Below are 22,673 nucleotides of genomic sequence, written 5' to 3'. Positions count from 1 at the left end.
AAGGGCAAAATGAAGAGTTTCAAAAGTCCCTTTGCTTGGTTTTATTTGTGTTTCCTGTACTTCTGTTTTTTCGTTGTTTTTTGTTCTTATCTTCTCCAGGTTGGTTACATGACGTCCTGTTGGTGCTGCGTGGACTCGCTGACCACCTGGAAGAGAGAAACACACCGCCTGGTTAGATGATATGTTAAATAGTCAAATATGTTTGCATTTAGATTTTTATATATATATATATATATATATATATATACTTTTGATGGGGAAAGTAAGATGATTGTGAGTGAGGGCACTGGAATTTGAGGAGATTGAAATGACATTCCCATGTTGTCGGGACACGCCTGACACGTGTGTTTTCCCGGGAAGCTGCGGCTGGAACACTTTTTCCACTGGAGGTGGGACGTCAACCAAGGACGTAGCCGAGAACTTTGACGACGACGACGGGGGGGGGGATCAGAAGCCCTTTGTCTTTTTTGGAGCGGGATTAACTCAAAGTGCTCGCTGACGCAGTCTGAATCAATACAGCCCATTAGTTTAGGTTCACAAATGAGGGGGATTTAACTAATCAATGGGTTGGATAAAAGGTCACTGGGGGTCAAGTTGGGGGGGGGGGGGGAACTAAAACCAAACTGAAAAAGATTTGATCGCTGTTGAAGTTGCATGATGTTCTATATCGGCTGCTACATTTGTTTGTTTGTTTTGCGTACCTCTCCGTCGCGGGTCTCGATGGTCTTGATAAGGACGGTCTTCTTGGAATGCGTCTCAGAGGAGCGCTGCTGGTGTTCAGGACTGGTCTCTGCTCCAACACAGGGAGAGGAAACTCCAAGTTCAGCCTCAATTTGGACCGAGCCTCCGTAGAACGTATGTGTTTACTTTAATCTCGCACACCCGTAACACGCCAGGTATAGATTATGTAATGAAACGAGGGTAGGAACTGGATTCTTTACTATTGATTGAAACAATTTGCGCCATCTGGTGGTGCATTCAGGTACCGGCAGGTGTGTTCATCATACCTCTGTAACTCAGGGTGGAGTAGCTCTGCACAGGTAAAGCAATCCTGCAAAGACGAGGGGAAAAATTTTGTGATTTACGTTGCCATGGTTGGAGGCATGAATCTAAAGATCACATTTATCCAATAATGTAAAGAGTATTTCAAGCTGAGTTGCATCATACGTTCTATTTGAATCCAATGATTTAAAACTGCTTTTGCCTCCAACTTGCACTACTCTTCCAGCGTCTCCACTCACCTGCTCTCCTCTCCTTCCAGCAGCTTCCTGTAGGTGGCGATCTCCACGTCCAGCGCCATCTTGATGTTGAGCAGGTCCTGGTACTCGCGCAGGTGGCGCGCCATCTCGTCCTTCATATTGGCGATCTCCGCCTCCAGCCGGGCGATGGTGTCCTGGAAGCCCCCGGCCTCGCGCCCGTGACGGTCCTCCATGTCTCGCATCTGCCTCATCAGGGACTCGTTCTTGGTTCGGGGAGAGACAGAGAGGCCCGCGTGAAACCCGAGCTCCGAGAGAGTTTGATCTCTGTCGGCCGGGTGTGAGACGTACGGTGCCCTTGAGGGAGTCGATCTCGCAGGTGTAGGACTGGATCTGGTGTCTGAACTCCATGGTGTCCTGGCGGGCCTGCTTCAGCGCCTCGTTGTTCTTGCTCACGGCCTGGTTCAGGTCGGAAACCTGCAGCGGTGACGCTCAAAGGTCAGGCTTATCCAAGTCCATTTGATGGGGTGACTTCAAGAGGCATCCTGAGAGCCTTCTAGATGTGCTCACAATGGGCTTATAATGTTACACAGATAGGGTCAAATGTCATATAGTTCAGGGTTAGGTTAGGTTTAGGGTTAGAGGGTTGGGGGCCAGGGTTATGGTCAGGGGTCAGGGGTTAGGAGTCATGGTTAAGGTTAGCAGTCGTGGTCAGTGTTTAGGGTTGAGGTAAGGTTTAGGAGCCAGGGGTCAGAGGTTGGGGTCAGGGTTTTTGTGTTGGGGTAAGGGGGAGGAGTTAGTGTTGAGGATTGACTTTAGGAATCGGGGTTATGGTCAGAGTTTCGGGGGTTAGGAGTCAGTGTTTAGGGGGTTAGGAGTCATGGTCAGTTTTTAGGGGGATAGGAGTCAGTGTTAAGGAAGTAAGGGTTAGGAGTCATGGTCAGAGTTTAAGGGGTTAGGAGTCAGTGTTAAGGAAGTAAGGGTTAGGAGTCATGGTCAGAGTTTAGGGGGTTAGGAGTCAGTGTTAAGGAAGTAAGGGTTAGGAGTCATGGTCAGAGTTTAAGGGGTTAGGAGTCAGTGTTAAGGAAGTAAGGGTTAGGAGTCATGGTCAGAGTTTAGGGGGTTAGGAGTCAGTGTTAAGGAAGTAAGGGTTAGGAGTCATGGTCAGTGTTTAGGGGGTTAGGAGTTAGTGTTAAGGAAGTAAGGGTTAGGAGTCATGGTCAGTGTTTAGGGGGTTAGGAGTCAGTGTTAAGGAAGTAAGGGTTAGGAGTCATGGTCAGTGTTTAGGGGGTTAGGAGTTAGTGTTAAGGAAGTAAGGGTTAGGAGTCATGGTCAGTGGTTAGGGGGTTAGGAGTCAGTGTTGAGGAAGTAAGGGTTAGGAGTCATGGTCAGTTTTTTGGGTTGGGATTAGGAATCAGGGTTAAGGTTTGGGTTAGGAATTAGGGTTTTTGTCTTAGGAAATGTTAAGGGGTTAGAGTTAGTGGGTTAGTGGGTTAGGGTTAGTGGGTTAGGGTTACGGGGTTAGGTTTAGTGGGTTAGGGTTAGTGGGTTAGGGTTGTCGGAACAAGTTCCTCAGAGCCTGGCATAGTTCCCCATTGAATACGTGGCGGAGGCAGCATCATGACTTAGTGTGAGAGTCAAGAATCTACTAGTGTCTGCCTTTCCTCATTGCTGCACCGTCTGAAAGAAACTGTCATTGAGCTTCACTTTACTCTCCAGCAGGGATCCTGAATTCTTTTCTCACTGTATTCAGTCAATCTCTCTCCGGTTCACCTTGGATTTGTACCAATCTTCCGCCTCAGCGATGTTCTTGGCGGCGATGCCCTCGTACTGAGCTCTGATGTCCCGCAGGGCCGCCGTCAGGTCGGGCTTGGACATGTCCATCTGGATCTGGACCTGGCTCTCCTGCATCTGGGTCTGCAGCTCGCGGATCTCCTGCAGGGGGAGGAACCAGATCTGAGGTTGTACTTCCATTACGCCAAGGTTAGAGATCCACGTGTGTACATGTGTGTGTGTGTGCATTTGTCTGCAGAGCCGGGATGACATTCGAGGGATTAGCTTTGTGTGTGTGTGTGTGTGTTTATACATGTGTGTATGTGCAAATAATGACAATCGGATAGAAATCGGACTGAACGATGTCTTCGATTTCCAACTTTAAACTTTAGTCAGGCATGTGTGATGTGACGTTTTGAAGCATTTTAAGTATCGTCTTGTGTGATCACATATTTTTGCTTCAGTGTGTCTAGGCCTTGAACAAACACACACACACAAACACACACACACACACACACACACAAATGCTGCTGTTGAGCGACATGGACGTCAACGAGTAATTTTAGCCGTACATCTGCTGCGGGGAGATTTCAGAGCTCAGGCCTCCTGCCAGCAGACAAGCTTTGAGTGTGTTTGTGAGTGAAACTGTACCCTTCCTCAAACCTTTCATTTGCCAGCTCTCTCTCTCTCTCTGTCACACACACACACACACACAGATGTAACAGCAGATGCTGGGAGACAAACAGTCGGACCAACTGCAGAACAAGAGACACAGACTGTAACGCATCCAAACAAATTCAAAGATGAAATCATAGTGTTTCGTTCTGCTATTCAAGTACAACAAATTACTCAAAAAGGTTGATTGAGTTCAGGTGTTTTTTTGTGCACAAAAAAACATAAAATGACTTATTTCATTTGTTCTGTATGCATGTCATGGAACTTGCAGTGATTTTGTAACAGAGAGGAGGAGGAGGAGGAGGAGGAGGAGGAGGAGGAGGAGCAAACCTCTTCATGGATCTTCTTCAGGAAGACGATCTCCTCCTGCAGCGTCTCGATGCGTCTCTCCAGGTCCAGACGGGCCAGAGTGGCCGCGTCCACATCCTGCAACGGTTTGGTGGGCGTGTCAGATATCCAGCAACACGAAAACGGTATGAAGTACAACGAGAGGCTGGCGGAGATGGACGTACCGCTCTGAATGCAGCCAGGTTGCTCTCTGCTTCCTCTTTTTGGATCATCTCCTCCTGGAGTCTGGAGAATAGTAGAAAAATTATAATTTGAAATCCTATTTTAATAAATAATGTAATTCAATTCAATTCAATTCAATTGAATTCAATTCAATGCAATTTATTTTAATTTTGTTTTTTAAATTGCATTTCTAATTATTATTCTTTCAATTTAATTTAATTTAATCTAATTTAATTTAATTTAATTTAATTTAATTTAATTTAATTTCTTATTAAAATTGCATTTCTAATTATAATATTTAAATTATTTTAATTTAATCTAATCTAATTTAATTTAATTTAATTTGAGAATGTATTAAAATTGCATTTCTAATTATTATTCTTTCAATTTAATTTAATTTAATAAATTTTTTTATTAAAATTGCATTTCTAATTATTATTTTTTAATTAAATTTAATCTAATTTGATTTGATTTGAGAATTTATTAAAATTGCATTTCAAATTATTATTTTATTTTATTTTATTTTATTTTATTTTATTTTAGTTTAGTTTATTTTAGTTTAGTTTAGTTTAGTTTAGTTTAGTTTAGTTTAGTTTCAATTAAATGAAAATGACTATAAAATCATTTGACTGACCCAAAAACTCAAAACTGCAAATTAGAGGCTGAACACAACATATGTGTTATGTAGAATTAAGCATTTTCCTGGTGGAATTTATTGAATAATTATAATTTTATAGATGGTCAACAGCTCATTCTTTGCTAAAGAAAAACATTTTAAGCAGTAATAGCCCAGTAAAATATGTGTGGAATTTTTAATTCCCATATAATTAAAGTTTGCGGCTTTCTTAAAAACAAGAATAAAATGTTACCGTAAAGATAAAATACAGAGAGAAAAATCAATTACACGTTGTTTTGAAAAAGAAATGCTTTGCATTTAAACCAGACGCTGCCGTAATCTTCCTCCTAATGCACTTTTTAAGCCCCAAAAATGTCTTTAAATCAAGTTAATAGGACGAGGGGGGAAAATGGTGCAGTGAATAAAACAACAGCTGGAACAATTCCCAACCACAGCTTCCATTTTTATGTCCCTGTCAGAGAAAACTCCCTGTAAAAGTTTCAGTAGCAGCATCGTGTCTCTGGGTCTTTATTGAAGCGGCACTTCGAACGTAAACCGCAGGACAAAGGCCAGATCATTGCAGGTCGTCCAGATGTGCGCGAGGACTTTCCTCTCCTTATATAGAGAACGAGCAACTCGCAGTGCAGGTTCTCACTAAACTTGAGTTTGACTGTTCAGTGTATTTGTCCTCGTCGATCCATTTTCATTTCATGCATGAATCAGCAGTTTTGACACACCTTGAGTTGTGTGTGTGGAAATCCATTTAAACATTCATTAAATACCAATTTCTTATTGGTCCGTGTACCAATAAGACATTTCAGTCACTAGTGGAATGACTTTCTCTTCTAGTATTCTTTTTCTTCTTTCTGGACTGCTAGTAGTGCAAAATAATGTTTTTTTTAATGTTACTAGTAGTGCTAGTAAGTGTCAAAATGTCTGCAAGTAATACTAGTGCATCTTTTTGACCTCACTAGTACCACTACCGACCAGCCAATTAAACTAGTAAGATGTTTTTTACATTACCAGTAATACTCATGTGTTTTTGCACTATTAGTAGTACTAGTAACGTATCTTTTTACATTACTAGTAATACTAGTAATATCATTTTACATTACCAGTAATATTCATAAGATGTTTTTACATTATTAGTAGTGCTAGGAAGGTATATTTTTACATTACTAGTAATACTAGTAAGATCATTTTTACATTACCAGTCATATTCATAAGATGTTTTTACATTATTAGTAGTACTAGTAAGGTATCTTTTTACATTACTAGTAATACTAGTAAGATCATTTTTACATTACCAGTAATATTCATAAGATGTTTTTACATTATTAGTAGTACTAGTAAGGTATCTTTTTACATTACTAGTAATACTAGTAAGATCATTTTACATTACCAGCAATACTAGTAAGATGTTTTTACATTATTAGTAGTACTAGTAAGATATCTTTTTACATTACGAGTAATACCAGTAAGATGTTTTTACATTATTAGTAGTACTAGTAAGGTATCTTTTTACATTACCAGTAATATTCATAATATGTTTTTACATTATTAGTAGTACCAGAAAGGTATCTTTTTACATTACTAGTATTACCAGTAAGATGTTTTTACATTATTGGTAGTACTAGTAAGATATCTTTTTACATTACTAGTAATACTAGTAAGATTTTTTTTTACATTACCAGCAATACTAGTAAAATGTTTTTACACTATTAGTAGTACTAGTAAGATATCTTTTTACATGACCAGTAATACTAGTAAGATGTTTTTACATTATTAGGAATAGTAGTAAGATATTTTTTTACATTGCGAGTAGTACTAGTAAGATGTTTTATTTACATTATCAGTAATACCAAAAAACTTGTAAAGTTCCTACGAGTAATACTATCTATCTTTTTGACATCACTACTAGTACGGTCCAATGTCCTTACTAGTACTGCTAGTGAGGTGTTTTTTTTATATACTTTACCTTACAAGTACTACTAGTGAGGTTTTTTGTCTTTTTTTTACTTTACTAGTACTACTAGTGAGGTGTTTTTGACCTGACTGGTACTACTAGTGAGAGCGAAAATATTGTACTCCCCGTGAAATCCAAATGTAACCACTAGTAGTATTGCTTGTATTACTACTAGTATTTTAGACCTGGCTTTTACTAGTAGTGAGGCCCAAAATGTCCACTAGTACAATTAGTAGACATTTTGAGCCTTGATAGTAGTATAGAACATACCTTACTAGTACTACTAGTGGGTTTGTTTGATTGTGTACTTGTAGACCAAAAGTGTCACTTCTAGTAGTAGAAAGGAGAATACTAGTAAGACCGTTGTTCTACTAGTTAGGATAAAGAGCTGACGAGTACATGAACTTAAAGTTGAATATCAATAAATCCTTGTTTTCTCTATATTTCAACAGTTTCAATCTCTACCTGTTTTTAAATATTGTTTTTGTGGTATTTTCCTAGTTTTTTTATGTCATTAATGTCGTGTTGAGGTGTGTAGTTGGGTTTTTTTTGCACATTTTGCATGTTTTTAAGTCTCTGTCTTACTTTGAGCCTCTTATTGTTAATTTTTCTTCTTTTTTTTGTTATTTTACTTCAATTTATGTTTATGTTAAGACATTTTCTTATTTTCCGTTTCTTAGGAGTCGTTTTTTACTTTCTTAGTAACTTTTTTGCTCATCTGTGGTACTTTTGAGACAACAGAGACTAGAATAGAATAGAATGTTTTTATGAATCTGAAACAGAAATCCCTTTACAATGTCGCTCCACAATGCATGAAATGGACTCAACTCAATACAAAAGCTAAAATATCAAATAAGACAGACTTAAATTTGTAGGGTTTTTTTCCTGGTAATTTTTTCGTGTTGTTTTACTTCAATTTATGCTTATCTTGAGACACTTTCTCCTTATTTTAATGTTCTGAGACGTTTTTTGGTCACTTTTCTTTCTGTTCTTTTCCGTACTATTGAGACTATTTGGAATGAAATTGAATACAAATATTTTATTAATTCCAAAGGGCAATTCCTTTTGAGCGTTACTCCACACAGGATGGAATATAATAAGTAGAAAAGCAAGATAAAATATAAAATAAGGCAGAATACACTTCTTTTTTTGTTGGTTTCTTTTGCGTTCAGCCTCTTATTAGTCATATGTATGTATTTTTTGTTAATTTAATTTAATTTATGCTCACCTTCAGTCGCTTTCTGGTTATTTTGAATTTCTTACCTGTTTTTTTTAAATAATTTCCGAGTTATTTAAAAAAAAATTTGGCTGATTTTGCTTATTTTCTCTCGGCCAAGCGTTCCCTCTCCTCCCACCTGAGCTTGAGCTTGTCCAGGTCGTCCACCAGGTTGTCCCGCTCCACCTCCACGCGCGACCTCTGATTGGTCAGGACCTCCACCTGCCTCCTCAGCTCGCCCAGCTCCTCCTCGTACAGGTCGGCGATGCGCGTGGGCTCGCGGCCCCGCAGCCGCTCCACCTCCACGGCCAGCGCCTGGTTCTGCTGCTCCAGGAAGCGCACCTTCTCGATGTAGCTGGCGAAGCGGTCGTTCAGGTGCTGCAGCTCGGCCTTCTCGTTGGTCCTCGTGGTCAGGAACTCCTGGTTGAGGGCCTCCGCCAGGTTGAAGTCCAGCGTCTCGCCCATGCCGGCGTAGCAGCGGCCGGCCGAGGCCCTGGAGGCGGCCGCCGGCCGGCCGTAGTGGCCGGAGGAGACGCGGTAGGCCGGCGCCGAGCTGGAGCGGCTCACTTCATACACCCTGGAGGTGACGTGGCTGCCGCTGCCGCTGCCGCCGCCGCCGTGGCCGCCGTGGCCCAGGAAGGCGCGGTTCAGGGAGGGCGAGGCGTAGGCGCCGTGGCCGAAGGCGCGGCGGTAGGAGGAGGCGGACTGAGCGGAGGAGCTGAAGGAGGTCATGGCTGGAGGAGGACGCCGCTCAGAGGAGCACTGAGGGGGAACCTGCTGCCCTCGGATATTTGTAGTTACCCCCTCCTCCCTGTGGACTGCCCCCACCTTCCTTCACTCTCTCTCTCTCTCTCTCTCTCTCTCCCTCCCTCTCTCATGACTTCTCTTCAGATTCCTCTCTTCCCTCCTCCCTCTTTCCCCTCTTCGTCACTCTTGACCTATCTAGTTGACCTTTTCCCTCTTGCAGTCTATCTATCTATCTATCTATCTATCCATCTATCCATCTATCCATATATCCATATATCCATCTATCCATCCATCCATCCATCTATCCGTCTATCCATCTATCCGTCCATCCGTCCATCCGTCCGTCGTCTATCCATCCGTCCATCCATCCATCCATCCATCCATCCATCCATCCATCCATCCATCCATCCATCCATCCATCTATCTATCTATCTATCTATCTATCTATCTATCTATCTATCTATCTATCTATCTATCTATCTATCTATCTATCTATCTATCTATCTATCTATCTATCTATCTATCTATCCATCCATCCATCCATCCATCCATCCATCCATCCATCCATCCATCCATCCATCCATCCATCCATCCATCCATCCATCCATCCATCCATCCATCCATCCATCCATCCATCCATCCATCCATCCATCCTATCTTGATGTTTGATGTTTTTCCTCATTGTTTAAAGATTTAGTTGTTACATTTTGTGTTTCTTTCATTTCTAATTTTGGTTCTTTGTATGCCGTTTTTTATTTTTTTTTTACTGTCATTTTCCTCAGTTTTAAATTTTGTTTAAAGTAATGGAGTCTTGTAGTGTGTAAATTTTGTTTATTTTTTCATATTTTTGGGGGGTGCTTCTTCGAGTTTCTATCTTGCTTTAAACCACTTATGGATCATTTTTCATGTATTTTTTTTTGTTTTAAATTTTTTTTCATTTAATCTATGCTCATCTTGAGACACTTTCTGGTTATTTTAGCTTTATTAGCCATTTTTGGTGAGTGTCTTGTTTACTTTTTATCTCAATTATGGTACTTTTGAGACTATTTAGTATAAAATAGAAATACTTTTATATTCTTACTTTTTTGGGATGAATTATAATAAATGGAATAGAAAGTTAAAATATCAAATAAGACGGTATATATTTGTAAATGTTTTGAGATTGTGTTTTTTTTGTATGTGTTCTTGTTTTCTTTAAGTCTTTGTCTCACTTTGGACCTTTTATTGGTCATTTTTTCAAGGATTTTTTTGGTTTTTTTTAATTAAATTTAGGGTTATCGTACTTTTGTTAACTTTCTTAGCAGTTTTCGCTTTCTTTGTTACTCCTTTGCTTATTAGTGGTACTATTTATAATTGTTTTGATTGTTATGTGGGGTTTTTTTGCCTGTTATATTAGACGATAATGCCAACTTGCATTATTTTTAGTCATTTCCAATGCCTTTAAGTACAAATATCTGTGCCTAAATCTGACATTAGTATTGTGTAATTCACTGAGCCCGTTGTGTGACGCGTTCAGTCAGTTTGTGGAGAGGATCTGTTGAATATCACTCGCTGCACACCCTGTTTAATGAGAAAATCCTCCTTCTCAGCCTGTGTGATCTCATCCCATAGCGATGTGAAGATGTAAAGGACACGGTGGCTTTTTGAATCTCTGTGTCGTCCACACATGGTGAGACGGAGCAGGTTGTTAATGACGGGGGGGCCAGACTGAACCTGCCTTAAAAAGGAAAACTATCCTTACTGAGAGGAACTGTGTGTGTCTGCAGGCACGACCAGAGCAGGAGAAGACCCACGTTCATTAGCAATATTTATCATTCGTGATTTTAATCATTGGGATGTGTGAGGCTGATTTCCTCACACATTTCCTCCTGCCAGCATCGACTCTGCCAACCAGGCCTCTTTAGAACTAACAAGTGAAAGTAGGAGTGATGCGGTTCAGTCTTTATAGGTTTACTTCAGAACTGTCTAAATAACAGCTGCCAATGCCCACGCATTCTTTTATTTTGTTTATTGTCCTGCACACCTCGTGTGCCGTATTTGCATAATCGTACACGATCCCCCGTGCGTTCGAAACGGTTCGTCCGCAGCCTGTTGCTCTCACGTCTATTAATAGGGACTGCACGCTAACGTGTGTCTCATCCCTCTGGGCTTCCTCAAGCGCAAAAGAGAGCGTGTGAGCCGACAGCTGAAGTAAACATCTCTGTCACTTTCTGACTCTCCTCCTCGCCGTCTCCCGATGCTTCATCCCACCTCCTCCTCCTCCTCCTCCCCCTCAGAGTTCAGGGCTATATAAGGCAGGTTCCTGTGGTGACACAATGATGGATATCTGCATGGAGGGTGGCAGTGGAGAATAAACACAGAGGTGTTTGGGAGCAGAGGACACGAGTTGAAGTAAAAAAAAAAAAAAAAGCAACTGTGTAACCCTGTATAGCACTTTTTAATGTCCATTAGTTTTCTCTTGGGTGCAATATAAAAGTATAAATCATTTATTCTTTGCAAAGATAACAATCTTGTATTATTACCAATCAATCACTCACTATCAACAATATCATATAAGAATGTAAATAATGTCCCTGTACTCTTTTATTTACCATACATTTGAGGATGGAACAATGTGATTTCACCCTATGTGGGACAAGTAAAAATAATTTACTGTGGGGTTTTTTCTTGTCATAAATATTCAGCTTCCCTTCCCAGTAATTTATTAGGTAATATCCATCCATCCATCCATCCATTGGCTACCGCTTTATCCGGGGCCGGGTCGCGGAGGCAGCAGTCCAAGCAGAGTTGGACTGGATATTAGGTAATAAGAATTTGTAATTAACTACTAATGTAGAATTGGTTCACATTCGTGACATGATAATTCAGATAATTTGCCGCTAAATTCTAATATGGGACCATTATTATTACACCACTGTGCATATAAACTGTTTTTTTTTAGTAATTGTTCCCACTTATCAATTGATTTGTACAGTCATGCCTGAGCCATAATATATGTAAAATAATTAATGGAATTCAATGCAAATTTTTAAACAACAGAAATATGACTTATTTCGTTTTATATTGAGTATTTCATATTAAAAACGCTGAGGTCCCTGCGACGAAGTGGTTGCAGTTCTTCCTCCTGGCCGCCGGGTGTCGCTGATGCGCTCCCGGCGGCTCCGTGCTGCCGTCGGCGGATCCAAGCTCCTTCTGTCCGCTCACCACGGTGACAGTCACACTTTCAAAGTCCAATTAATGCAGGTAAGAGTCGTAAACATGAGTGCGAACGCTGAGTTATTGTGGAGGCGTGTCTCCCTCACGGAGAGCTGCTTTGACTCGGTGGAACGAGGAGCGTAGGGACAGAAATAACACGGTGCCCCATTCAGGTGAGCTAGCGAGTGTTAGCTCTCTGGCTGTGCATCCTTTATCGGACAGAGCAGCTTCACACCAGGATCGTTTTTTCACGTAAGAATTAAAAATAACGAAGTATCCTCCGTTTTCGTGATCATCTATGCACGCTTAACCCGTTGCTTCCGAGTATGCCTCATTCATTTTCATACGCAAGAAGAATAGGGAGTATTGATTTGGGCGTCCGATATTGGAACCTGCCGCCGGCTGCTGGTTGTCACGAGTTTTGCGCTCCGTCTTTGGCGAAGTCTTGATTTTCTCTTGATTTGTTTGTTTTGTTTATTTTCTTCAGGCTCTGATCATGAAGAGCTCCAAAGAGGCCGTGCAGGCAGCAGCCAAAGAGTTCCTGCAATTTGTCAACAGAGGAGTTTCTCCATTTCATGGTAAATAAACCATTATAATCCTATGAGACCTGCTCGTGTGTGTCAATCCAGACCTTAATACTGTGTTTTTCTCCTGCGTTTTCTCTAAATGTCTTCATCTAAAGCTGGTTTGAGAACTTCAAGCTTAACAGATTGGTTATAAACCAGTTGTCGTAGCATCCTGACGAGCATAAACCCTTTACAAACCAGGTTTACCGTAGAAAACACACAAAATCGGCCTATATGGGTAAAGCTATAAATAAGACATTTATTGCAGGCGAGGGAAATAAGCAGAAACGTATAAAACATGAGCTTAAAGTGTCTGTCATTAACATGGAAGCAGTAAAGGGGGGGAAAAAAAAAAAGAGGTGTCAGCTCAAGAGGAGCGACACCTTTGAGCTCCAGATAAGATGAGACAGATAATTCATGCTGGCCTTTACACTCTGACCGCTTTCAAACTTTGCCTCCAAATGAATAAATCACGTAGAAGTAATGACGCTGAGCTCGGTACCCTATATATGTGGTGACGATTGTAGTTTTTAGTGCACTTTTATGCAGCGTTTTGAGCAAGATGTAAGTGAAACACTGGTATTACACTTCGCCTCTGCTCGTTGTCGCTCCCCGGCAGTGGTTGACGAATGCAAGAAGCGCCTGTTAGCTGCTGGATTCATCGAGTTAAAGGAGTCGGAGCAATGGGACATCAAGCCTGCGAGGAAGGTGAGTCGACGGCGGCGGCGTGTCAACACTTCATTCTCACCCGCGAGAAAAGACGGGTCGGCAAAACTCAACTTTTGCACGTCCTATAAAAAAAAATGACCGCTATCGAGACTGTTTTCCCCTTGCAGTACTTCGTCACCAGGAACTTCTCCAGCGTCATCGCCTTCGCCGTGGGCGGGCGCTACCTGCCGGGAAACGGTTTCTCCATGATCGGCGCGCACACCGACAGCCCCTGCCTCCGGGTGAGCGCTCGCACTTCCTTCGTCCGGCGCGAGGAACATCTGGAATTGACGGCGGTTAAACGGTCGTCATTGTTGGATAAATAAGGATTTGACTGTGTACGATATCTTCATAAACTTTAAAGGTCTCATCCCCAACAGAGTTAAGGCCAATCGCCAATTCTATTCTTACCCCTCCGCCTACCCCTTAGCCCTCCGCCTCCAAAACGAGGGCAAAGGCAGTTTGCTGCTGCCGCTCTTGCTAGTGTAAAACACAACAGGTTTATATAACTTTAGAAGTGTATGTATGTGAAATGCGAGTCCTTCGGCGCCGTGTCCTCCTACCCCTCTGTTTAAAGTGTGCATCTGTAAACGCTCCATTTAGGGGGGTGAATAGTACGGTGGCCCTGAAGTGCAAACCACAACAACTGCAAATTGAAAAACACAACAACAAATTGAAAAACACAACAACAAATTGAAAAACACAACAACAAATGAAGAAACACAACAACCAATTGAAAAACACAACAACAAATGAAAAAACACAACAACAAATGAAGAAACACAACAACCAATTGAAAAACACAACACAATTTGAAAAACACAACTGCAAATTCCAAAACACAACCACAAATGAAAAAGCACAACAACAAAATGAAAAACACATTTGCTGTTGTGTTTTTCAATTGGTTGTTGTGTTTTTTCATTTGTGTTGTGTTCTTCAATTTGTGTTGTGTTTTTCAATTGGTTGTTGTTTTTTTTCATTTGTGTTGTGTTCTTCAATTTGTGTTGTGTTTTTCAATTGGTTGTTGTGTTTTTTCATTTGTTGTTGTGTTTTTCAATTGGTTGTTGTGTCTTTCAATTTGTGGTTGTGTTTTTGAATTTGCAGTTGTGTTTTTAATTTGTTGTTGTGTTTTTTCATTTGCTGTTGTGTTTTTGAATTTGCAGTTGTTTTTCCAATTTGTTGTTGTGTTTAGTGATTTGTTGTTGGGGTTTGCACTTCAGGGCCACCGTAGAATAGCCCTTCCCCTCACCCCTCAGACTCTTGTGAATGCGCATTTCAAAGGGTTAGGGGTAAGATGAAGGGCTAAGGGGGAGAATTGAGACGCAGCCTAAATGTTGATTAGCGTTCCAGTCATCCGCCGGGTCCTCCAGTTGCTCCTAAAGCTCGCCGACTGTTTCCAGGTGAAGCCGAGGTCAAAGCGGACCAAGCAGGGCTGCGTGCAGGTCGGCGTGGAGTGCTACGGCGGCGGCATCTGGAACACCTGGTTCGACCGCGACCTGACCATCGCCGGCCGCGTCATGGTGAAGGTACGGCGGCGGCGGCTGTTCCCCCCCCCCCCCCCCCCCCCCCCCTCTCGTGTCATCGTGGTCGTTGCGATCGGCGATTCAAGCGCTTGTCGTTCCCGCAGAGCGGCGGGAAGCTGGCGCAGCGTCTGGTTCACGTCCCCGGGCCTCTGCTCAGAATCCCCCACCTCGCCATCCACCTGCAGCGCGACGTCAACGACTCCTTCGGCCCCAACAAGGAGAACCACCTGTCAGTACTCGCCATAAATGGATATTTAAAAGATTCTTCTTTTTACATATTCACCCGATTCCGCGCTACTATGAGTAACCTGTAGGGGGCAGTGTAACAAGAAGCACGAAGCCATGCTGTTACAAATATAGAATATAAAAGGAATCAAAGACACTGCTTTCCATTTTCTGTTGCAAAGATTTATTTAAATTTGACAAATATGTCGTTGTCTTTGTTGTCCCAAGCTGCTCTTTACGTTCCCCGACCTCAACGCATTTCCGTCTGCCCGTTTCCCTCGCAGGGTGCCCATCATCGCCACCGTGGTCCAGGAGGAGCTGGAGACGGGCTGCGCGGCGTCCGGCGACGCCTCCTGCGCCGCCAACACTGTAAAACACGACATCGGCTTTATTTTAAAAATGAGAATATAATGCAGAGTTATAAGAAGGATCAGATCTGGCATCCACACATGTGGACATCGTCATGCGTTGTCGAGACCACGATACAAAATGTGTTTGGTTCTTAGGAGGTTTATCGTCGATTGAACTGTCTTTTACTAAAATGCGAAAAAAAATCCTGGCTTTTTGCAGGCTGTGGCAACAATTTGTACGAATTCCGCTTTTCTTTTACGCGAGATAAATCATCAAGAGACTTACAGGATGAATTCTTAAGATCAGCCACGTGAAATGTCAAATTTAACAGTTTTTTGGTTTGTTTTTTGTTTGTTTTTTCTTCCCCCAGGCGGAGAAACACCACCCGGTGCTGGTGAAGGCCCTGTGTTCTCAACTCAGCGTCACGCCTGAAGAGCTGCTGGACTTTGAGCTGTGTCTGGCCGACACGCAGCCCGCCGTGAGTCCGTCAATTAAAAATAATAATAATAATAACTGTTGACGATCGGAAGCAGCCAGATGTCATGTTGAAGCTCGTTTTTCCTGCTTTCCAGGCTTTAGGCGGAGTGTATGAGGAGTTTATTTACTCTCCCCGTCTGGACAACCTGCACAGCTGCTACTGCGCCCTGCAGGTCTGCTGGCTAACAGGAACTTCACCTTTCTAGGGCTTTTCTTCGTTAGTCTCTCTCTCTCTATTTATCTCTCTCTCTCTCTATCCCTCTCTATTTATCTCTCTCTCTCTCTATCCCTCTCTATTTATCTATCTATCTCTCTCTCTCTCTATCCCTCTCTATTTATCTCTCTCTCTCTCTATCCCTCTCTATTTCTCTCTCTCTCTCTCTCTCTCTCTCTCTCTCTCTCTCTCTCTATCCCTCTTTCTCTCTCTCTATTTATCTCTCTATTTATCTATATTGCTCTCTCTCTCTCTCTCTCTCTATTTATCTCTCTCTCTCTATCCCTCTCATCTCTATTTATCTCTCCCTCTCTCACTCTCTATCCCTCTTTCTCTCTATCTCTATCTCTCTATCCCTCTTTCTCTATCTCTCTTTCTGTCTCTCTCTCTATTTATCTATCTCTCTCTCTTTCTCTATATCACTCTCTCTCTCTATCTCTCTCTCTCTCCATCTCTCTGTCTATCCCTCTTTCTCTCTCTCTATTTCGCTCTCTATCCCTCTTTCTCTCTCTCTCTCTATTTATCTATCTGTCTCTCTTTCTCTGTATCACTCTATCTCTCTCCCTCTCTCTCTCTCTACCTCTATCCCTCTCTATTTATCTATCTCTCTCTCTCTATTTATCTCTCCCTCTCTCTATCTATCTATCTCTATCAATCTCTCTATCCCTCTTTCTCTATCTATCTCTATCTCTCTATCCCTATTTCTGTCTCTCTGTCTCTCTCTCTCTCTCTCTCTCTCAGGGCCTGATGGAGTCCTGCTCTGGAGACTCTCTGGACAAAGATCCCAACGTCCGCATGGTCACTCTGTACGACAACGAGGAAGTGAGTGCACACAGATGGAATACCCCGCCCCCCCCCCAACCTTAACCTAACCTAACCTAACCCCCCCCACACGCTTTGAACCCTGTGGCTTAAACACTGGCGCGGCTCGTTTCTGGGTTTTTAAACGAGCTCCCCGCCGCCAGACTTCTTCTCCTCCGGCGCCCTGCCCTCACAGTGACCCTCCTGTCCTCCCCACCCCGCCGCGCGCCGCCTCACGTTTGGTCCGTGTGTGCAGGTGGGGTCGGAGAGCGCCCAGGGCGCCCAGTCCAACCTGACGGAGCTCATCCTGACCCGCCTGGCCGCCTCCTCCTCCAACCTCACCGCCTTCCAGCAGGCGGCGCCGCTCTCCTTCATGATCAGCGCCGACATGGCGCACGCCGTCCACCCCAACTACCAGTCAGTGTCGACCGCGCTTCAGCATCTTAACATAACGTTTGATCTATTTCGAGAACGTTTTCTATATTTTGGGATTATTCAACATGTTGTTCCCTCTTAGGGAGAAGCACGAGGAGAACCACCGGCCGTCTTTCCACAAGGCGAGTGCGTCCAAACCGAGTCCGTCGTCGTCGTCGTCGGCGCGTCACATTAAAACCACTTCCTGTGTTTCGATCCCCCTCCACCAGGGCCCCGTGATCAAGTTCAACAGCAACCAGCGCTACGCCACCACCGCCGTCACCGCCGCCGTGGTCCGAGAGGTGGCCGGCCAGGTGGGCGTGCCGCTGCAGGACGTGATGGTGCGCAACGACAGCCCCTGCGGGACCACCATCGGCCCCATCCTGGCCGCCCGGCTGGGGATCCCCGTGGCGGACGTGGGCGCGCCGCAGCTCTCCATGCACTCCATCCGGGAGATGTGCTGCACCTCCAGCGTGCTGCAGAGCACCGCCCTCTTCAAGGTCCGTCCAGGAACCGTCACGCCCGCCTGACGACAAAACGCCAGCGATCCTAGTTTTGCGACACTTTAAACTTGGGGGGGACATTTGATTTTTTTGGGGAAGTTTGGAGACACTAATGTGTCTCGTTGTAGGTTTCAAAGCTTTAATATAGAATAACTGGGATATTTGGCATATTTTTCTTTAGTTTTCTGTACGTGTCCCTTTCTTTTTCATCAGTTTCAGTCTCTTCTGATTTAATTTGTACCCATTTTTCACTTTTGCGATAATTCAACTACATAAATATAACAATTATTTGATTATCCAAGCTTATAAATGAGTGTTTTTCTAAAAAAACATCAGTTTCAGGACTTTATTCCTACCATCTCACCTTACATGTATTTTACCCAGGTTATGTTTTTTGGGGGGGATAGTTAAACTTAAAGAAAGTCCACAATATTACACGGATATCAAAAATGAGTCTCAAATGACTCTGAATGTTGATTATTATCACTGCAAAGCCTCTTGTTTCTGTTGACTTCAGTCTGTCATCGGTAGATTTAAACTGATATAAGATGTGAATGTTATTGTAAAATGTATTAGTGTAAAACCAGAACACGAGCAAAAGATGAGATATTTCAGGATAGTTGTGGTACGGACTGGGACAAGCCAACCGATTCTACCGTTTGAAGTGTTTTAAACCATTGTGTGTGTTTTTCTCCTCCCTGCAGGGTTTCTTTGAGTTGTTCCCCTCCGTCAGGAGCACACTGACTGTCGACTAGACCCTGCACAACAATGGGGGAGCAATAAGGGCATTAAGGGCATTCATAGAAACATTTTGTTTCTATGAATTGAGAAAAAAAAAATAAAACACTGAAAAGCCTTTGGTGATGTCCTTTATTTTTTTGCTGAGTCACCACATCAGGGTGGACGGCGTCATCCTGCAGTAGTTTAATTTAGCCTCTACTGCTTCTTCTTTTTTTTTTTTTTAATGTAAAACGCAGTGAGGAGCCAGATGTGAAGCTCTGCCAAGCCGGACGAGATGGGCTTGACTTCTTGATGAATCGAGAGAAGAAACTCACCCCATTCTGCTTTTAGTTCAATCTTGTTTAACTGATAACATCCTCGAATGGAGCCTATTTCAGCTTCGTCACTAATGAATGAATTAAAGGTGATCACTTGTAGCTTTTTCATGGAAATCTGTTTGCTCACACAGGTCAGTTATTTATTTATTTATTTTAAATGACTGAAGTTGACATAACTTAGTCATGGTTTATAAGTAAAGGGACCTGAATGAATGGGCATGTTGTGAGGCCTGCTCATAGTGGAACCTCTGTGTTTACATCCTCATTTCAGTTCAGCTGCCTTCAATAGTAGAGAACCAAATGCATGAGGGGAAATCAACGTCTATTCCTGTTGAGTTACTTTCAGGTTTACAACTTCATTTTTCGATTTTACTTCAAACATTTGAATAAAACGGTGCACCCTGCACATAATTGTCAGGCAAACTAGTTTGATGATTCTCACCTGATAAATTATTGCATTATTTTTGCATTATTGCATGGTTTCCTCACAAAACGGTCTCACGCTAAATAAATGGAAGAACCACATGAAATGGCTCAAAAAACGCCTTAAAAAACGCCTCAAAAAAAGTGAGCCTCCCTTGAATGCAACACAATCTGAGGAATTAGTAGCAGTCACGTGACTGAACTCGTCGTCACAGAGATTATTTGAAGGCGTTTTTCTTTCTTTACGAGAACTGATTCTATAAGATAAACTGGACTGATTATCTAACGGACTAGTTGAGTAGATATTGATCTTTTCTTAATTAGAGTAATATAGATGTTTAAATTTTCCTGACGTAAGTAGAGTATAAATTTTACGGCAGCACCCTGAATGCACCACGACCCAACGTCTGACGCGCTCACGGACGTTACACGTTCAAAAACCGTCACACTGGCCCCGCCCCCTCAGGCGACTATAAAATGAGCGGGCTGCGGCTTCCAGCTCCATTACCGTCTTCAACCAGCGATACTTCGACGTCGTGAAGAAGGATACTACTTGAAAATGGTGAGTAAGGACAAAATGTGACAAAGAAAACCTCACACACACATCGAAAGGCAGTTCAGTTTAAAGTTGGAGCATGTTTGGCATCAAAGCGTTAAGTTTAGAAAAATTAAATCGACAAATTTTATATTTTTATAGTTAACCACGCCGTGCTTTTATGTGTGATTCGGTCCGAATGTTGTATAACTCTGTCTTGTAACTTTTAAACCACGTATTGGTTAACTAAAGTGCGTAGGTAGCGGTTTATTCAACGGCTGTTAGTCAAACTCCTTTTCGGTCCGATCAAAGGGGAGCCAGAAAGCGCGCGAAACGTGGCGTAACTAACGGCTTTCCAGTTTAAATAAGCCTCGTTTTTGAGGGGAAAACCAGTTTTCTACTGTATCTTTAGTGTCCCTGCAGCATTAAGGGGCGAGGCCCGCTTCATTTGACTTTAGCTTCCGCCAGATTTTCAGTTACGCGTCGAAAAGACGTTGGAGGCGCGAGCACGAAGCACATTAAAAGCCTGTGGAAAGCTCTAGAAAATTGTCCCACGGGTTTCATTAAGGGTTAGGCTAAACGTATCCGTGAAACGAAAACTGGAAAAATTAGCCGGTCATGGCGGGTGGGATTTCAGTGGGAGAAGAAAGGAGGGGGAAAAAAACAAAATGGAGGAGATACTGGGCGGCACCGTGCATCAGGCACACAGTTTAATCTGGTTGGATTTAACGTCTGTGACGAGCGTTACGTTTGACGTTTTTTTTTTTTATTTATTTATTTTTTTTATTTAAGTTATTCTCCGTCAGTGAACGTTACACAGACGTTAAGCCGCAGGGGGGAGGGTGGGCGCGGGCCTTCATAAACCTCCCAGAATCAACATTTGTCACTGAAATGAAGCCGATGTCTGACCTCTGGCCTTCTTCTTCCTGCAGAGGGAGTGCATCTCTGTTCATGTTGGCCAGGCCGGTGTCCAGATGGGCAATGCCTGCTGGGAACTGTATTGTCTGGAGCACGGCATCCAGCCGGATGGTCAGATGCCCAGTGACAAGACCATCGGAGGAGGAGACGACTCCTTTAACACCTTCTTCAGTGAGACTGGAGCTGGGAAGCACGTTCCCAGAGCCGTATTTGTGGACCTGGAGCCCACAGTCATTGGTGAGATCAGGATTCACTGATGAACCACAACGCTGAATCACAATGAGTTTGATGAGTCATGACTATTATTTTGATTACAGATGAGGTCCGTTCAGGAACCTACCGTCAGCTGTTTCACCCTGAGCAGCTGATTACCGGAAAGGAGGACGCTGCCAACAATTATGCGAGGGGTCACTACACTATTGGAAAGGAGATCATTGATGTGGTTCTCGACAGGATCCGTAAACTGGTGAGTTTGTAAACGATGTTGTTTTTACATTTCAGTTCCAGATAAGGACGACACATTAAAGTTGTTTTTACCTCCTGCAGGCTGACCAGTGCACCGGGCTCCAGGGTTTCCTTATTTTCCATTCCTTTGGAGGGGGAACCGGCTCTGGCTTCACCTCCCTGCTCATGGAGCGTCTCTCGGTGGACTACGGCAAGAAGTCAAAGCTGGAGTTTGCCGTTTACCCCGCCCCTCAGGTGTCCACTGCTGTGGTGGAGCCCTACAACTCCATCCTGACCACCCACACCACCCTGGAGCACTCCGACTGTGCCTTCATGGTGGACAACGAGGCCATCTACGACATCTGCCGCAGGAACCTGGACATCGAGCGTCCCACCTACACCAACCTCAACAGGCTGATCGGACAGATCGTCTCCTCCATCACCGCCTCCCTGCGCTTCGACGGAGCCCTGAACGTGGACCTGACGGAGTTCCAGACCAACCTGGTGCCCTACCCTCGCATCCACTTCCCACTGGCCACCTACGCCCCGGTCATCTCTGCAGAGAAGGCCTATCACGAGCAGCTCTCCGTGGCCGACATCACAAACGCCTGCTTCGAGCCTGCCAACCAGATGGTGAAATGTGACCCTCGCCACGGGAAGTACATGGCCTGCTGCCTGCTGTACCGTGGCGACGTGGTACCCAAAGACGTCAACTCCGCCATCGCCACAATCAAGACGAAGCGCACCATCCAGTTCGTGGACTGGTGTCCAACGGGCTTCAAGGTGGGCATCAACTACCAGCCTCCCACCGTGGTTCCAGGAGGAGACCTGGCCAAGGTGCAGAGGGCCGTGTGCATGCTGAGCAACACCACCGCCATCGCCGAGGCCTGGGCTCGCCTGGACCACAAGTTCGACCTGATGTACGCCAAGAGGGCCTTCGTCCACTGGTACGTCGGGGAGGGCATGGAGGAGGGAGAGTTCTCCGAGGCCAGGGAGGACATGGCGGCTCTGGAGAAGGATTATGAAGAGGTGGGCACCGACAGCGTGGGAGATGAGGACGAAGAGGGGGAGGAGTACTAGAACGTACACATTTCAGCTGTCAAAATGTTCATTTTTCTTCATGTTTCAGCAGTGAGAATGTTCATTTTTCTTGTTTCATCTGTCAAAATGTTTTGTTTGTTCTGTCTCTTGTGAGAATTTTAAGTTCAACTTTTGACTCCCAGCTGTTTTGGCAAGTTACATCCTGTTCCTCATGTTCAAATTAAAGCATCTTAAAATATTCCTGTCTTGTTTCTTCAGAGGGCAAAAGTACTTTGGAGTGTAAAATCCACACGTTTGGTATCAACAGTTCACATTTGTAAAGAAGTGCTCCAATAACATCCTGGACACGAACACGTCTTGCAAGCTAAAATTTGTGAAGTTTTAAATTTCCAAATCATACTTCTAAAGGACTTTTCATACAGTTTTTGCAGTACAAGGGATTAACAAACTTTAAAAAGAGCAAACACGCCCACCATGGGCGCCCAACTGTATTTGTGAACAACAAAGCTCCCAACTGTTGCCAGGACAACGCCCCTCCTAAGTAGACTGGACAAGTTGAAGCTGAAGAGCATTAA

The 22,673-nt window shown here is 43.5% G+C and overlaps 3 protein-coding genes across 3 annotated transcripts; 2 read left to right on the top strand and 1 right to left on the bottom strand.

Annotated features, from left to right (window-relative positions):
* Positions 1-104: 104 nt before the first annotated feature.
* On the bottom strand, positions 105-8,684 carry desmb (desmin b; the record flags this gene model as incomplete). Its single annotated transcript, XM_080519839.1, has 9 exons — positions 105-146; positions 702-790; positions 1,008-1,051; positions 1,242-1,462; positions 1,548-1,673; positions 2,970-3,131; positions 3,975-4,070; positions 4,157-4,217; positions 8,092-8,684. The coding sequence occupies 9 exons, from the start codon at positions 8,682-8,684 to the stop codon at positions 105-107; spliced, it is 1,434 nt and encodes a 477-aa protein (XP_080375965.1).
* A 3,177-nt stretch (positions 8,685-11,861) lies between these two features.
* dnpep (aspartyl aminopeptidase) lies at positions 11,862-18,528 on the top strand. The gene is made up of 14 exons (XM_080519605.1): positions 11,862-11,942; positions 12,382-12,472; positions 13,080-13,168; positions 13,297-13,410; positions 14,572-14,697; positions 14,799-14,923; positions 15,204-15,288; positions 15,641-15,748; positions 15,843-15,920; positions 16,703-16,783; positions 17,019-17,179; positions 17,280-17,319; positions 17,407-17,676; positions 18,384-18,528. The coding sequence occupies exons 1-14, from the start codon at positions 11,937-11,939 to the stop codon at positions 18,432-18,434; spliced, it is 1,425 nt and encodes a 474-aa protein (XP_080375731.1). The 5' UTR covers positions 11,862-11,936; the 3' UTR covers positions 18,435-18,528.
* Positions 18,529-19,677: 1,149 nt separating this feature from the next.
* On the top strand, positions 19,678-22,337 carry LOC308147563 (tubulin alpha chain-like). The gene is made up of 4 exons (XM_080519784.1): positions 19,678-19,722; positions 20,628-20,850; positions 20,931-21,079; positions 21,160-22,337. Exons 1-4 carry the CDS (start codon positions 19,720-19,722, stop codon positions 22,135-22,137), a joined length of 1,353 nt encoding a protein of 450 aa, XP_080375910.1. The 5' UTR covers positions 19,678-19,719; the 3' UTR covers positions 22,138-22,337.
* Positions 22,338-22,673: the final 336 nt, after the last annotated feature.

Source organism: Blennius ocellaris, assembly GCF_963422515.1.
Source record: "Blennius ocellaris genome assembly, chromosome: 24".
In the NCBI taxonomy this organism is placed as follows: domain Eukaryota; kingdom Metazoa; phylum Chordata; class Actinopteri; order Blenniiformes; family Blenniidae; genus Blennius; species Blennius ocellaris.
Note: the sequence above shows the minus strand (reverse complement) of the source record. Positions and strands in the feature narration are given on the sequence as shown.

Excerpts from the sequence above, each read along its gene's own strand:
- LOC308147563 (XM_080519784.1), top strand. Across the intron at positions 20,851-20,930 it reads CCTGGAGCCCACAGTCATTG|ATGAGGTCCGTTCAGGAACC; the intron begins GTGAGATCAGGA and ends TTTTGATTACAG. Across the intron at positions 21,080-21,159 it reads TCGACAGGATCCGTAAACTG|GCTGACCAGTGCACCGGGCT; the intron begins GTGAGTTTGTAA and ends TACCTCCTGCAG.
- dnpep (XM_080519605.1), top strand. Across the intron at positions 13,169-13,296 it reads ACATCAAGCCTGCGAGGAAG|TACTTCGTCACCAGGAACTT; the intron begins GTGAGTCGACGG and ends TTCCCCTTGCAG. Across the intron at positions 14,698-14,798 it reads CCGGCCGCGTCATGGTGAAG|AGCGGCGGGAAGCTGGCGCA; the intron begins GTACGGCGGCGG and ends TCGTTCCCGCAG.